The sequence below is a fragment of the Callithrix jacchus genome, chromosome 5 (genome assembly GCF_049354715.1).
Source record: "Callithrix jacchus isolate 240 chromosome 5, calJac240_pri, whole genome shotgun sequence".
Taxonomy (NCBI): domain Eukaryota; kingdom Metazoa; phylum Chordata; class Mammalia; order Primates; family Cebidae; genus Callithrix; species Callithrix jacchus.
The window spans coordinates 42,823,994-42,841,179 of NC_133506.1; the positions used below are offsets into that span (position 1 = coordinate 42,823,994).

At 39.1% G+C, this 17,186-nt stretch overlaps 1 protein-coding gene across 50 annotated transcripts in view; it reads left to right on the forward strand.

Annotated features, from left to right (window-relative positions):
- NCOA3 (nuclear receptor coactivator 3) overlaps positions 1–17,186 on the forward strand; it is a 147,191-nt gene that overhangs the window by 121,049 nt on the left and 8,956 nt on the right. For all 50 annotated transcript variants that reach the window (XM_078371862.1, XM_078371861.1, XM_078371865.1 and 47 more), the window contains 10 exons: positions 3,249–3,389; positions 3,819–3,966; positions 5,039–5,430; positions 5,635–6,506; positions 7,420–7,555; positions 9,306–9,500; positions 9,936–10,190; positions 10,293–10,419; positions 11,770–11,941; positions 16,338–16,631. In XM_078371862.1, coding sequence (XP_078227988.1) covers positions 3,249–3,389; positions 3,819–3,966; positions 5,039–5,430; positions 5,635–6,506; positions 7,420–7,555; positions 9,306–9,500; positions 9,936–10,190; positions 10,293–10,419; positions 11,770–11,941; positions 16,338–16,631 — 2,732 coding nt within the window. The remainder of the gene's footprint in view (positions 1–3,248; positions 3,390–3,818; positions 3,967–5,038; positions 5,431–5,634; positions 6,507–7,419; positions 7,556–9,305; positions 9,501–9,935; positions 10,191–10,292; positions 10,420–11,769; positions 11,942–16,337; positions 16,632–17,186) is intronic.

Here is a 17,186-nt window from a genome sequence, read left to right on the forward strand (position 1 = left end):
AACCTGAGTTTCAGTCTTGGTCTGCTACTTTTTATCATAGAAATAAAAAATTAAACACATCGTGGTTGATAAGATGCATTAATGATGTTAGATACTGTGGCAATATTATTTTTATTTACCTTCAGGGTTACTCTTATGGTCACCTAACTGTAAATGGGGATGCCAAGGGTTTGTCATATATGCCCCATCTCAGCGATAAAGAAACAGAGGTGACAGAGATTGGGTTATTGTCCAAGATCATGTCTAATAAGAAAATTTATAGCTAAGTCAGTTTGACTTAGCCTGTATTCTTTGCTTTGTGTAACACTAATTTTACAATATGGACCTTTAACAAGTGATATAAAATGGAGTAGGTTTACATAAACATAAAAATAGCTGTAGCTGTTATATATACATGTATATGTTTGTAATATGTATATCTAATATACATAATACAGAATATTTTAAAAGAAATATTGCTATTTTTGCAGTCATTCAACCATTTTGTGCCATCCTCAGTTACCTGTTTTCAGACTTCTTGAGATTAATTTTCACAGAATAAAAAAAATAGCAAAGACTTATTTTGACAATTCAGTGTATAGTCTGTGTACGCTGATGGATATTACTTTATATTTGAACATTTTTTCCATTTGCTCACCTTCAGATAAGCATAGTGATAGCAATTTTTATATATTATTTTATTCTTTTAGAGGGGGTCTATTTCTGCCCTTCTTATGGTTTGGCATTTTAAATTTTCTCCTTGAATAGCCCTGTTTTACATTTGTTACTGAAAATACTAAAGAAAACATGTTGAAGCAGTTTAGCAAGTAGCATCTTTGAAAATTATTTCATAGTATATATATAAACAATACATGTTTATTACAAAATTTAAAAATTACCAAACATGAAAGAAAACAGGACATGATAAAGAAAAAAATGACCAAGCAAGAAAAATCAAATGCTTTGTGTGATTAATATAATTTAAAACTGAGATCTTACCATAGTTATAGTTAATGCCTTCCAGTGGGTATCTCTTGTTTTATAGGAGGCTTATTGCACTCAATACGATACTTTTTTGTGACCTCTGGAGATATTTTATTCTTTTTCCCTGATGTGTTTCATTTAATAAACTTTTTATGAACATCTATTTTGTATTTGTCATGTGGCCCAGGGCTGAACTTAGGGTAGGTGGTTGAGGACAAATCTGCTCTATTTTGGGCACGAATGCACAGGCATTTACTGTTTCCTGGAATGCGTTTGTCCCCTTTCCCTAGCCTCCTTCCGCCATTAATAAGACTTTTGGTCACCCTTAAAATTCTGATTTTTAAACAGATATTGGACTGGTGTTTTATCTTTATCAGCTTGTTCAATACTAGCACCTTTCAAATCTTCAACAGTTTTTCCAGAATTACCTTTCACTGTGAAGCCCCATGAATTTTCCCAAACCAAACTTGGTTTTCTTCAGTATTTTTACTTTTTCTAATGAATATGTCATAGAAAGGATAAATAAATGGACAAGCTTTTCTGTGTCTTTCCTAATTTCTCTAGAATCAGTTTATTGCCCACTTCTTTCAACCTATTTGTCTGTCCCTTTTGGGTCATAACTTCCATTATCATCAGATTTGGCATATCTGTTGGTGCTGAGCATAAGAGATTGCCCAGATCTGATTATTGCATTTCTTAGTTAAATCTACACAAAACAGACAAAACAGGTAAGTATTAGCAATCTTGACATCAGCAGGAGCTTCATAGTTTGCCACATTTAACCGTGGGGCATATTTTGTCACTGAAAAGATTACTGAGGATGTCCAGGCCATGTTCCGTGGCTTGGATCAATCTGTCTGTGTTCAGAGACATAGAAAAGGCTTGGAAGCTGATCCAAGACCAGCCATGGAAGCTGGTCACATAGTTTTTGACCTGGACATCCTCAGTAATTAGTCTGAATTTTCCAAGGGGTAGTTTCTTCGTTTTGCAGATCAGCAAGTTTCATTTCAAAAATACAGTTCTTTAGGCCATAAGATGCAGTTTTGGTTCCTTGAGCCCTTTTGACTAGTTTGTTACCCGTTAAACATAGCTAGTGCTTTCACATCATACCAATCTTTTTTAGAAAATGGATCAGCCACTTCTTTGTTCCCCTTCTGCCACTTTTTGTGAGGCACTTGTTTTTGCCAGCCACCCTAGCGCTGCTTAGAGTGAAAAGGCCTAGACATTTTTTAAGGACCATCTGTTGTCATGAAACCTCCTTTAATTTCATAGTATTTTTGAGTATGTGTTTGTGTCTCCACTGTATTTGATATTAAGCAAAAGTTGTCAGAAGCTTCCAGTATTGAGGAAATGAGTATTTGGTTAACTCTCCAAATTTAGGTATTAAGTTTTGAAAAATGGGATCATCTCTCAGATGCAAACAATTGTCCCTGTTAGCTCTTTAAGCAGGTATTTTCTCTTGCTTCATAGTTGCAGGGATAGAATCTCTTTGAACAAACAGTTTTCCTCATAGGTGTTATAGTGCAGTGGCACAATCGCTGCTCACTGCAACTTCCTCCCAGGTTCAAGTGATTCTCCTGCCTCAGCCTTTCAAGTAGCTGGGATTACAGGCATGCGCCACCAACCATGCCCAGCTAATTTTTGTATTTTTTTAGTAGAGACAGGGCTTCACCATGTTGGCCAGGCTGGTCTTGATCTCTTGACCTTGTGATCTGCCTTCCTTGGCCTCCCAAAGTGCTGGGATTACAGGCATGATCCACCACACCCTGCCAATAATTTTTTATAGAGTTTAATCACCAGGCTCTCTTTTCTCCATCACCCCCAATTCCTGAAGGTTAATAGGTGGAACTACTAACAGAAAGTTTTAATCCTTTTATTACTTGGTCTTTCTGATTACCAGCTTCATCCTGAGGTGATCTAGAGGCCTCACCCTAAGTAAGTCACCTCATTGGTGCAAATTGAGGTTTGTTCCAGAGGGTCTTTTTATGAATAACCTGAAGATACTTTTATTACTCAGGAAATTCTGAGGATTTTAGATAGGAGCTCTGTGCTAGAAATCTGGACAAAGACCAAATTTTTTATTATGCTCCATAGCAGAACATGTTGGGAGAATCCTGTGGTACTATGTCCTTAAGGAGAAATGCTCTGAGTATAGTAGAAATTTGGATCAGAGAAGGTGGAGCAAAGATTTCATATTTTTATTTTATTTTCTAAGCCATGTGTAGGCAGCCAGTAAATACTTGTGGGCTGGATATAAATCTTTTTTCCTTTTTCCATTTAATTAGGAAAGGTTGTCAATATAGATACAAATTCACTGAGATCCTCCATGAGGCCTGGCTTTGAAGATATAATCCGAAGGTGTATTCAGAGATTTTTTAGTCTAAATGATGGGCAGTCATGGTCCCAGAAACGTCACTATCAAGAAGGTAAAGAATTTTGGAGTTGATTCTTTGTCTTTTTGTTTTGTTTTATTTTATTCTTTAGAGACAGGGCTTTGCTATGTTGCCCAGGCTGGACTCGAACTCCTGGGTTTAAGTGATCCCTTCTGCCTCAGCTTCTGAGTAGCTGGGGCTGCAGGTGCATGCCACCATACCTGGTTTTGGAGTTTATTCTTGATCTTGTTTGTCATTATGTTTGGTATATACATGATGAGTGTAGTTGCTGTTTTGTCAGTGTGGGATAGGAAAATGATTCCTGAGTGTTCTTTTTTTACCCTGTTCATAATTTTGGTGCAGATCCAGTCTTTCCTTGGATTTTTAGAAATGTTGTACTTGAAGTATATTTCCTAATGCCTCCTATATATATATTTGTTCTGCTGACTGTAGTTACTACTGATGGGATCTTTTCCTCAACAGCTTATCTTAATGGCCATGCAGAAACCCCAGTATATCGATTCTCATTGGCTGATGGAACTATAGTGACTGCACAGACAAAAAGCAAACTCTTCCGAAATCCCGTAACAAATGATCGACATGGCTTTGTTTCAACCCACTTTCTTCAGAGGTAATGATAGATTACTGTGTATTCTAACACTGAATGCAGCAGTGTTCTCAAAATGCTTTATTATTTAAGTAAAAAGGGAAGGGACAAAATAATGAGTCAAAACACAGGAAGGTTATTGGGTTTGATGAAATGAGTTTAGATTCAGATTATGATATGTTTAAGGTTGTATTTTTATGTGAAAGTGATTATTTATTAAATACTTTACAGGAAAGCTAGGGGATGGGAAGGCTAATGGATGGATAAAAGAGCATATAAAATCTGATTACATGTCTTACCTTTCATTTCTGATGATGCCTGTTGCTTTGGGGACTGAATTTAAAATTTGAGGGTACACTTTAAAGGTAGTTACTGTTGGTGTTGGTAGTGGCAAATAAGAAACTCATGAAGGGGAGGCTATTTACCCATTAATTATCTTGAGTAATTTGCAGGTACCTCCAGGTGAAGCAACTCTATATATGTGGCAACTCTAATAAAGCCCATCTGATACTCCAGTTAACCAAACTGTTGGTCTTTCATAATACTACAGTGGGCTCACTCATACAGATTCTGTGGCTTACTGAAAAATATGTTATTAGGTAAATAATTGATCAATATGTAGATTGGAATTGTCACTAGGTATTGGAATGCTGCCTAAAAAGATAAGTTCCAGGGTAGTTAATTCATCCCTTTTTTCTCTCTTTTTTTTTTTTTTAAATAGAGACAGGGCCTTGATCTGTCACCCAGGCTGGAATGCAGTGGTGCCATCCCAGCACACTGCAGCCTCGAATTCCTGGGCTCAGGCAATCCTTCACTGCAGCCTCCTGAGTGACTAGGACTGCAGATGTATGTCACCATGCCTGGCTAAGTTTTAAATTTTTTTTGGCAAGATAGGATCTTGCTATGTTGCCCAGGCTGCTCTCTAACTCCTGAGCTCAAGTGATCCTCCTGCCTTGACTTCCTAAAGTGCTGGGAATATAGGTGTGAGCCACTGTGGCTGGCCGTTTTCAGGCATACTTATAATTTTTTAGTAAATGTTTGCTGTTTTCAGGCATACTTATAATTTTTTAGTAAATGTTTGCTGTTTGTTTTGCAGAGAACAGAATGGATATAGAACAAACCCAAATCCTGTTGGACAAGGGATTAGACCACCTATGGCTGGATGCAACAGTTCAGTAGGCGGCATGAGTATGTCACCAAACCAAGGCTTACAGATGCCAAGCAGCAGGGCCTATGGCTTGGCAGACCCTAGCACCACAGGGCAGATGAGTGGAGCTAGGTACGGGGGTTCCAGTAACATAGCTTCAGTGACCTCTGGGCCAGGCATGCAATCACCATCTTCCTACCAGAACAACAACTATGGGCTCAACATGAGTAGCCCCCCACATGGGAGTCCTGGTCTTGCCCCCAACCAGCAGAATATCATGATTTCTCCTCGTAATCGTGGGAGTCCAAAGATGGCCTCACATCAGTTTTCTCCTGTTGCAGGTATTTGTGTTGACATTTCCTTTTTTTTTAAGTAATTCTTCTTTCCATCCTAGTGTAATTCTTATAAAGAATAAGAATATAAAGAAATAAACTTCTTCAAAGTTTCTATTCTAAAACAGATGAATAGAAACTTTGAAGAATTACGTTGTATTTTGTTACAGTGTCTGGTAGTCTAATTCTTTTCCTAAATTTTTTCCAATTCAGGTGTGCACTCTCCCATGGGATCTTCTGGCAATACTGGGAGCCACAGCTTTTCCAGCAGCTCTCTCAGTGCCCTGCAAGCCATCAGTGAGGGTGTGGGGACTTCTCTTTTATCTACTCTGTCATCACCAGGCCCCAAATTGGATAACTCTCCCAATATGAATATAACCCAGCCAAGTAAAGTAAGCAGTCAGGATTCCAAGAGTCCCCTAGGCTTTTATTGTGACCAAAATCCAGTGGAGAGTTCAATGTGTCAGTCAAATAGCAGAGATCACCTCGGTGACAAAGAAAATAAGGAGAGTAGTGTTGAGGGGTCAGAGAATCAAAGGGGTCCTTTGGAAAGCAAAGGTCATAAAAAATTACTGCAGTTACTTACCTGTTCATCTGATGACCGGGGTCATTCCTCTTTGACCAACTCCCCACTAGATTCAAATTGTAAAGAATCTTCTGTTAGTGTTACCAGCCCCTCTGGCGTCTCCTCCTCAACATCTGGAGGAGTATCCTCCACATCCAGTATGCATGGGTCACTGTTACAAGAGAAGCACCGGATTTTACACAAGTTGCTGCAGAATGGGAATTCACCAGCTGAAGTAGCCAAGATTACTGCAGAAGCCACTGGGAAAGACACCAGCAGTATAACTTCTTGTGGGGACGGAAATGTTGTCAAGCAGGAGCAACTGAGTCCTAAGAAGAAGGAGAATAATGCACTTCTTAGATACCTGCTGGACAGGGATGATCCTAGTGATGCACTCTCTAAAGAACTACAGCCCCAAGTGGAAGGAGTGGATAATAAAATGAGTCAGTGTACCAGCTCTACCATTCCTAGCTCAAGTCAAGAGAAAGACCCTAAAATTAAGACAGAAACCAGTGAAGAGGTAATTTGTTTTCTGTATATTTCAGCTTAGTCATTGTATTTCATCTTTCTTCTGTATTAGAAAGATAATATGTGATATACAAATTCTTCCATTTTAGGTTTATTTAAAGGAAGTCAAATCTTCAGCTGTCATTTCTTTATAATTATTTTGGGCACCAGTCAAATGTATTATGATTTAATTTGGAAATAACAGATGTGTATGTTTTAGAATGTGACTATAACTTTGTAGTAGCCAATTTGAAATTTTTAAGGAGGTGTTTATTGCTGGAATGGGTACATTGGGTCATTAAGAGAATGGTAGAAGTAATCACAAAAAAAACTTGTATTAAGCAGCATAATTTTGATTTTAAGGTAGGATCAAATTTCATGTACAAGGTGACATTCTGTATAAGTACTTCGCAAACTTCTAGGAGATACTTAATATGCACCTGAGCAAATGAAAAGCTTAAAGTTAGGATTGGGCTTAACCTACTATGAGCCACATTTATTGACCAAAGCCCTTTTAGAGCATGCCTGTGAATATCTCAACTTGCCCCTTTTATTAATTAACACACTTGTTTTCAGAAGGTATTTATAGATGCAGATGTCTGTTAGCTAATTATCAAGGCACTGCTAGTGACTAATGTTACTTGCAAAATATTCTGCAGTTAAATGTCTTGTGTAAATTTTAAAAATGCCCCTTGGAAAGGACTAAATCTAGTGATTTAATCTCAGTAGTTTAAACTATTTGTACTTTCAAGGAGGAAGATTAGAGATGGGGGTTAATCATAAACTGGCCTTTAAATTGGGCATTATCTTTGTAGGTAATTTTTGTATTTTACTTCTATTCATATGTGGTTTTTTTCTTATGGGTATGTTTATATTTATGTGTCTAGTAATGTACACAGGCTAATTTTTAAAACTTTAATTTTCAGGGATCTGGAGACTTGGATAATCTAGATGCTATTCTTGGTGATCTGACTAGTTCTGACTTTTATAATAATTCTGTATCCACAAATGGTAGTCATCTGGGGACCAAGCAACAGATGTTTCAAGGAACAAATTCTCTGGGTAAGAAAGGAACTAGGTTTAGTTTTTGCTGCCATTGAAACTTTTCTGCATACCTGTAAACACTCTTAACACTGAGACCGGGATATAAATAGCATTTGTAGCTTTCAGAACATATATTCTGCCTCTGTTTTCTGTACTAATTTATATTGTATGTGCTTCAGAAAGCTTTTTGGACATTTTCCTGTTTTGTTTTTTTTTTTTTTTGAGACGAAGTCTCGCTCTGTCACCCAGGCTGGAGTGCAGTGGCATGATCATAGCTCACTGCAACCTCCTCCTCCCAGGTTTAAGGGATTCTTTTGTGTCAGCCTCCCGAGTGGCTGGGACTACAGATGCACACCACCACACTTGGCTAATTTTTGTATTTTTAGTAGAGATGGGGTTTCACCATATTGGCCAGGCTGCTCTTGAACTCCTGACCTCATGATCCACCTGCCTCTGCCTCCCAAAGTGCTGGGATTACAGATGTGAGCCACCACTCCCAGCCGACATTTTCCTATTTTTAAAAAATTACTTTTAAATAAACTTCCCATTTCTAACTAATATACCAGTAATCATGGCACTTACAGAAAAATGTTCATCTTTGATTGTTCCAGATGAGTAGAGTAGGTACTAGGGCATATATTTTTCTTAGTCACAGAGAATTGGTTTAAAAAGCAACCCACCTGGGTGCGGTGGCTCATGCCTGTAATCCCAGCACTTTGGGAGGCCAAGGCAGGCAGATCACGAGGTCAAGAGATTGAGACCATCCTGGCCAACATAGTGAAACAGCATCTCTACTAAAAATACAAAAACTAGCAGGGTGTGTTGTTGTGCGCCTGTAGTCCCAGCTAGCTACCTGGGAGGCTGAGGCAGGAGAATCTCTTGAACCCAGGAGGCGGAGGTTGTAATGAGCTTAGATCGCACCACTGCACTCCATCCTGGCAACAGAGTGAGACTCTGTCTCAAGAAAAAAAAGAAAGGCAACTCAAACTCTAACTAAAACCTGTCTATTGGTTCTTAACAGAATCTTGTCATTTAATTAAGAGAGTTTTCTTCTTTGGTGTTTGCTAGTTCTTATCTAGCCCCCTCTTCATCAATTTAACAAAGGCCCACACTGTGGCCCCAGCTACCCTGGAGGCTAAGGCAGGAGAATCACTTAAACCTAGGAGGCGGAGGCTGCAGTCAGCCAAGATCGTGCTACCACACTCCAGCCTGTGTGACAGAGCCAGACTCTATCTCAAAAAAAAAAAGAGACATGTATCAATTGAAAAGGCAGGATTCACAGTTACTCAGAATGGTCGTTGTTCATTTTCAGTGGCATTATTTCCTAAGCTGGAATAGAGTAGGGGGGAAAAAGGTTAGAAGGCAATTTTATTTCTTTTTGATCAGAAGGCAACTTATCTGGTTAAGTTTATTGTAAAATTATAAACAGTATACTTAATAAGCAAATATATAAGAACCTTCAGAAGTTTGGAGCATTTGTGAATTTTTCAATATTAAGCGAAGCAGGATATCAGTGACCATATCAGGCTACAGAAGAGTTCTCAGTACTTTAGCCAACACAGAGATTGTTGTTTCTACTTTATTTGGAATATGAGACCTTTTTTGGGAGGGTGGGAGGTGGGGGCTGGTACTTATTTTGTAAAGGAAGACAGTGTTTGTTTTTGTAAGAAGGACATTCTTGGATGGGGAGTGGTAGTATTTGTGTTTTTTACTTGATTATTTATGTATTAAATCACCAAGGAATATTTTTGCATTGTGTTTTCAACAGGTTTGAAAAATCCACAGTCTGTGCAGTCTGTTCGTCCTCCATATAACCGAGCAGTGTCTCTGGATAGCCCTGTTTCTGTTGGCTCAAGTCCTCCTGTAAAAAATATCAGTGCTTTCCCCATGTTACCAAAGCAACCCATGTTGGGTGGGAATCCAAGAATGATGGATAGTCAGGAAAATTATGGCTCAAGTATGGGTATGTTATTTCTAATTAGTATTTATGAGTTATTTTTGGAAAGACATATTTAAAATACTTAAAGCCATCTAAGTAATTGGGAGTTAATAATAACTTTTTGAATAACCTAAGTATGTTTCTTCCATGAATATCCTTCATTTATTCTATGTCTTGGTTATGTAAACTCTTCAAGGGTCTTGGTTTATGACATTTTCCAGCCTTTTATTCTATGTCTTGGTTATGTAAACTCTTGAGTCTTTTGGTCTATGACATTTTCCAACTTGTTGAATACGTGGGAATAGTGGCCTGTGTCTCCACAGTTGGCTAGCCCTTCTCTTACCATGACAAAGTGCTGTTTTGTCAAGGCTGATAATGTGTGTAATGGCTGTATTTATGTGGTATAAGAAGGATTTCTTTATAATATGCAAAAGACCTAAGTATCTCTACCTGTTTTAGGTGGACCAAACAGAAATGTGACTGTGACTCAGACTCCTTCCTCAGGAGACTGGGGCTTACCAAACTCAAAGGCCAGCAGAATGGAACCTATGAATTCAAACTCCATGGGAAGACCAGGAGGGGATTATAATACGTCTTTACCCAGAGCTGCACTGGGTGGCTCTGTGCCCACGTTGCCTCTTCGGTCTAATAGCATACCAGGTGTGAGACCAATGTTGCAGCCTCAGCAACAGCAGCAGCAGATGCTTCAAATGAGTAAGTCTCCCTCTTTCCCCCTTTATGTAAAAAGAAAATTGGATATTTCAGGATAACTTTTGCTCTTATTCGAGAATTTGTGCTTTCTTTTTGCTCCTTCAGGGCCTGGTGAAATCCCCATGGGAATGGGGGCTAATCCCTATGGCCAGGCAGCATCATCTAACCAACTCGGTTCCTGGTCCGATGGCATGTTGTCCATGGAACAAGTTCCTCATGGCACTCAAAATAGGTGGGGCTTTATTTTGTTACTCTGTAGAAATCTCTGCATTGGTAGTTTAGAAAAGAGTTGGAGCATAGGAGCCAAACGTGAAAGAGAATGAGAATTCCCTGTAATTGAGGTATTTGGTTGCCAGCTGGGCCTTTCTCATATAATTGTGTGTAAAAATAAGGCTGAGTCAGTAAGCAGTGCATGTGGCATTCACAGGATGGGGAGTAGATACGACCATGTTGTCCAGCCATCAGGGCCATTCAGTGGCCATCTGAGAGCCTCTCTGTGAGGTGATGGTCTCTCATAATGTAAGTCCCATGAGGAGGGGAAAACATATAAGTATGTGTTTCTAGTGCTTTTAGAAATGTTCTTCGGAGGGTTAGCCTCAATTTTCCAGAAGAATTAACTTTTTTTCTAAACTTTTTCCTCCCCCAACTACCTGCTGCCTGTTGAGAAAATTCATTTTTAAGGACTGGCCAATTGTTTTCTAAAATTAAACATTTCAGTGATGATAGTGAAAGAACTACATACAAGAATGCCTGTGCATCTTTTAAAATGTTCATAAAAGTAAGATTGCAGATTATATTTCGTTTTTGTTTAGCTTAGTAACTTACTTGCATGCAAGAGGACGACAGTGTCAGTGTCAACTTTAACCAGAATTTTGCATTAAGTTAAGCAAGGAAAACAAAAATAAACTTACCTATTGAGCAGACAGTGAGGTAACTATATGAATTTATTTATTTGAATGCTTCTCTACTCAGTAGAGAGCAAATAGTTTGAAGTTAACAGAACTTTTCTGAGGCAGGATAAATGTTTAACTTCATGCCCTTTTATGTGTTGGAGAACTGAGGCAACTTGCTGTGGGTGTCTGGGGTTTGTATTACACTGCCAATAATGAGCTCTCTGGGCAAGTACGACAGAGTTATTTTGGGCGTTTCTCCAGACTCAATCAGTGATAGCGCATTTCTATCCTTTCTTTTACTTCCTTTGATTTCCCTAATTTTCAGGTATTATAATTACTACCTCCTTGATTATTTTCTTGAGGGTATCTTCTCCCATCCTTACCTGTGCTCCCCTGGTCCCCATTTTTGCTGTACCTCAAATGCCTAGTGTTTAGCAATTAAATTTTCGTGGTGGGGGTTTAAACTGTCTATGGTGGTCTAAAGTGGCCCGTGAAGTTTTTAAATTGTGGGCCTTAAACTTTAATTGATGCCATTCACTTTTTTTTTTTTTTAACCACTGGTTTATTATTGGTATTTGTAGTATTTGAGTTACTGTTCATTAAAAAATATTATGCATGGTTGCTGTAATCTGTTACTTTTTTTTTTAAGAGAGGAGTACTATTGAAATTGATTGCAAGTCTCTTTCTAGGCCCCTTCTCAGGAATTCCCTGGATGATCTTGTCGGGCCGCCTTCCAACTTGGAAGGCCAGAGTGATGAAAGAGCATTACTGGACCAGCTACACACTCTTCTCAGCAACACAGATGCCACAGGCCTGGAAGAAATTGACAGAGCTTTAGGCATCCCTGAACTTGTCAATCAGGTAGGTTGCATTAACATAGAAGCAGGAGAGTGTGTGTGTGTGTGTGTGTGTGTGTGTGTGTGTGTGTGTGAATGCACGTAAGTGTGTACACATGAAGCCACAAACAAGAATGCCTGTGTGTGTCTTTCCTAGTACTTGTGTTATATCACTACATTCATGGATACCAGTAATAAATTTGGAAAATATCCTTTTTTGGTCTCAATTCATATGTCAAAATGGAAATTATACTTATGATTGTGATACTGCTTTCAACAACTTACTATTTTAGGCAGTTGTAGAAGTGATTAAGTGAAACTACTGTACTGTTCTTAAAATGCAACTTTTTATTCATGTTAAAAGTTCTCATTGTTATAGCTGTCTTTACTACTTAGCCAAGCAGTGTGTATTCTGGTGAGGCAAGCTTTTTTTTTTTTTTTTGGTTTAAATAACACTTGTTTACAGTGGCCAATCTGAGCATCCTAACATCATTGTCTCCTGTTCCTATTATATACCCAGCCTTATGAAAACATGTCATTCACAAATCTGTATTTCTGAAAAACACATTTTGTAGTGACTTCTTGTTGTTGTTGTGACTGAGTCTTGCTCTGTCGCCCAGGCTGGAGTGCGTTGGCACAATCTCGGCTCACTGCAGCCTCCACCTCCATGGTTCAAGTGATTCTCCTGCCTCAGCTTCCCAAGTATCTGTGATTACAGGTGCCCACCACCATGCCTGGCTAATTTTTTGTATTTTTAGGAGAGATAGGGTTTTGCCACGTTGGGTAGGCTGGTCTCGAACTCCTGACCTCAAGTGATCCACCCGTCTTGGCCTCCTAAAGTGCTGGGATTACAGGCGTGAGCCATTGCACCTGGCCATGACTGTTTTTACTGAAAGACTATAGAGGGGGGGCACTGTATAGGTTTGTGCATTCAACAGTAAGCAGGAGAGATCATCAGAGGCTCTCAGTTGTTGGGGAAATAGATGTGTGCATATAGAACTATACTGCCATGTGGTAAGTGCTGTCACAGAACATTTTAAAGTATAGGTGGGAAACGCTGAGGAGTCCTGGTGTACAACTTCAGGGTGACCTAGGACCTTGGCACCCAGGAGCCGTATTTTATACTCCCAATAGAAGTATAAAAGTTCTTTTTGTTTCTTCTTTACTTGTTCAGGCACATTAAATAATCCATCAATTCCTTGCTTCCCTCCTATAGTTCTCTCTGTTTTACTGTGTCCTTGCGAGGCAAATCTTGAAATTAATAATTGTCACTGTTCTCCTGTGTTGGACTCATAGTATCCTGAATCTCAAGTTACTTTCTATCTTGATTTACTTCTTTGTTTTGCTGCAACATAACTTCTATTAATTTCTTCATCCCTTCTGCATGAAATATTTTGGGTTCTTGTGTTTCTGAAAATATCTTTATTCCACCCTCCTGCATGTCTGACTAGGTATTACATTCTAGGTTGAAAATAATTTTCTTTTACATTTTTGAAAGATTTCTTTCATAGTTCCATTCTGATTTTGATTCTTTTGCATGTGACTCGTTTATTCTTTTTGGAGTGATTTAGGAACCTTTTTCCTCTGAAATTTTATGATGCTGTATCTTGGTATGGGTCTTCTTCTGTTTGTTCTGCTGGATATGAGATGCACAGATGCTCCCGTTGGTTTAGGAGTGTTTTCTGGTATAATTTCTTTACTTTATCTCTCCTGGTTTTTTTCTGACCAACTTTTCTGGGATTTCTGTTGACATGTTGGGCATTAAATTCATTCTGTATTTTTAAGTCTTCTCTGTTGTTCTTGTCTTTGATTTGTTTGAGTCACATTCAAGCTTGGAAAGCATTGGAAACTTTTATTATCTGGTGATCCGTGACTGTTCTTAAAGAGTGAGACATTAAAAAGCTGAGTTGACACTCTGCAAGTGTGAGGAGCATCAGTTGCCTTTTCTGAGGGTAATTAAGTGGGGAGGTAGCCTTAGCCCTTTTATTTCAGGACTCCCCCAAATTTTATTTTTATTTATTTATTTTTGGGATGGAGTTTCTCCCTGTCACTGAGGCTGGAGTGCAGAGGTGGGATCTCAGCTCACTGCAACCTCTGCCTCCTGGGTTCAAGCGATTCTCCTGCCTCAGCCTCCCCAGTAGCTGGTACTACATGTAGGCATGTGGCACCAACCCCAGCTAATTTTTTTTTTTTTTTGTATTTTTAGCAGAGACAGGGTTTCACCATGTTGGCTAGGCTGGTCTCCAACTCCTGACCCTGTGATTCTCCTCGGCCTCCCAAAGTGCTGAGATTACAGGTGTGAGCCACCACACCCAGCCAGGATTTCCTGAATTTCAACATGTAGAGTTGTTTTCAACCACCACTACCAACCCTACCCCCGGTAATCGTTTATTACCTGATTTCATTTTGGGAGCTGGGTTAGGGAGGCAAGTGTGAGATATTGTCTAATAAAATTTTATATTTTATAATTTATTATAAATATGCAAAATATAAAATTTCCTGTTTTCAGCCTCTGCCTCACTCCTTTGCTCTGCTCTGCTTGTGTCCCTGAACCCCAGTACCTTTATGGGGTAGAAAGGTACAGGCACTTCAGGAGTCAGGGAGCAGGCAGGGAGGTGGTTAACCTCCTGCTCCGCACTCAGACTCCTAACCAGCCTCTCCATTTTAGTACCATACTCTGATCCCTACCACCCTCATTGGAGTTTTATTAGGTCTGTGGGATACATTTGCTCATTTTTCATATGTATTTTTCCTCTGTAGGCACATAGGTCTAAGTTTTTATAGGCACTGGTTCCTACTCCTCTATTTACTTAGTATCTTCTGTTATAAATATTCAAATACATGATCTTGTTGCCTTCCTTATTGTTTGGTGGATAAGCACTACCTTTTATTTATTTTATTTTTTTAATAAACTGTATACCTCCTAGTTCCCTCTATTGTCATTTTAGTAGGGTTAGCAAGTGAATGCAGGTAAACATGCCTGATCAGTCTGCCACGTTTAAGTTAAAGTAAGATTTGCTTTGTTATCTTCAGCCAGGCATGATGGTGTGTGCCTGTAGTCCCAGCTACTGGGGAGGCTGAGGTGGGAGGATCACATGAACCCAAGTTGATGGGACAAAGTAGAAACATAGGTGTCAGTTACTGCAAGAGTCCAAGAGGTGTCCTGGGAATGGTCATGAGGGTGAAATGGAAAGAAGGGAGGGATACGTTATATGCCCTGGAGGAAAACCTGACAGGACTTGCTCTGTGTATGCAAGCACACGTGCACTTTTGGAAGGGGAGAATGTGAAGAATCTAGATTGCTGGGTTTTAGTTCCTGGGCAGTGGATGGTGAGGTTGTGTACCGTCATCACTTGGTATCTGTGGGGGATTGGTTCCAGGACTCCTGTGGATACCTGTATCTGTGGATGCTCAAGTCCCTTGTATAAAACAGCCTTTGCATATAAAACAGATACTGTATAAAACAGTATTTTCATATAGCCTATGCACATTCTCCCATATAGTTTAAATCAGCTCTACATTACTTATAATACCTAATACAGTATAAATGCTATGTATGTTACATAGTTGTTACACTATTGTTTAGGCAATTATGACAAGAAGAATGATGACTGTGTGTATTCAGTACAGGTGCAGCCACGGTTTCCTTCCCCCAGAATGTTTTCAGTCCCCTGTTTGTTGAATCCATGAGTGTCGAACCCATGGATATGGAGGGCCAGCTGTGTATTGTGATACAGTAGGGTAGGGTGGAGGAGAACAAGGCTTCTTGGGAGGAAGAGCTGTTGGGAAAGGACGTGATGTCTGTTTTCTGCTTGTTTAGTTTGAGATACCTGAGATAGTAGGGTGAAGATGTTAAGTAGGCATTTCTATAAAGAAAATTTAAAGTTCAGAGATGTTTTGGCTGGAGACAAAAATGTGATAATTATCACCAGTGGATGAGAGCACCTAAGTAGAAAATGTATTAAGAGAAAAGAAGAGAGCCTAGGACTGAACCCTGAAGAACGGTTAGCATTTATTCAAGGAAAGACCAGAGAGGCGGGAGAAAAATGAGAAGTGTTGCAAAGTTCAATGGGGTGAAGAATGCTTTCAAGTGAGACATATCAAGGGTGTTGGCTGCATGCTTGGCATTCAGTGCCTGTGGATGGGAAGATAAAGGTGAATGCACAGTATCCAGTAGGCTCTTGTCTTAGTACAGCAGGTTGTTCTCTTCTTCAGAGTATCTATTTTTTCCTTCTTTTTCTATCACCTCTGGGATGTTATTTTGAATATATCCTTAGCATGTTGAGAAGTGATGCTGGGCACATAACAAGCATTTACTTAAATACTTGTTGAATGCCTGGATTTTTTTCACCTTCTTTACAGCATTTGACTTCTGTTGCTTTCATAGATATTCTTCACTGTTCATTTATGTGTTGTTTAAGGGACAGGCTTTAGAACCCAAACAGGATGCTTTCCAAGGCCAAGAAGCAGCAGTAATGATGGATCAGAAGCCAGGATTATATGGACAGACGTATCCAGCACAGGGGCCTCCAATGCAAGGAGGCTTTCATCTTCAGGGACAATCACCATCTTTTAACTCTATGATGAATCAGATGAACCAGCAAGGCAATTTTCCTCTCCAAGGAATGCACCCACGAGCCAACATCATGAGACCCCGAACAAACACCCCCAAGCAACTTAGAATGCAGCTTCAGCAGAGGCTACAGGGCCAGCAGGTAACAGTCATGTGTTCTTCCCTCTGGCTTCTCCTTCTGTGGTTTTCAGACTATTCTCAGAGTTCTTACCACTAGTGTACTCTATCCCTTGTCAACTAAAGAAACTCTTTTTGTTTTACTTCTCTGTAAGGTTTTATTTGTGCAAATGTCTCCTTGTTAAGGAGTAGTTGTATTGGAATTCTGTACTTTCTATGAGAATATTCCATTGTACAGGTTAAAAAGAAAAATGTCAGGAAGGATTGCTCTTGGGGGAAGAAAAATGTTACTTGCTGACTTTGTAGTCTTAAAGGCAGATAATTTTGTTTAGGAAAAAATCCTTAATACTAATAACCAAATACTTCAACCTTCTTGATTTCAGTATTTTTAATGGAATCTCTTCTTTCTAGATGTTTTATAAAACTAGAGCTCTCTTTTAATATTCTAAAATATGACTTCTGTTTACCCTATTGTTAGTTCACAAGAAATGTTTTAAAATTGTTTTTATTGTTTGTGTCTTAAGCATACTGAGTTACTAAATGTGGTGGAACCAAACCATATAAAAGTAGATGAATGCTT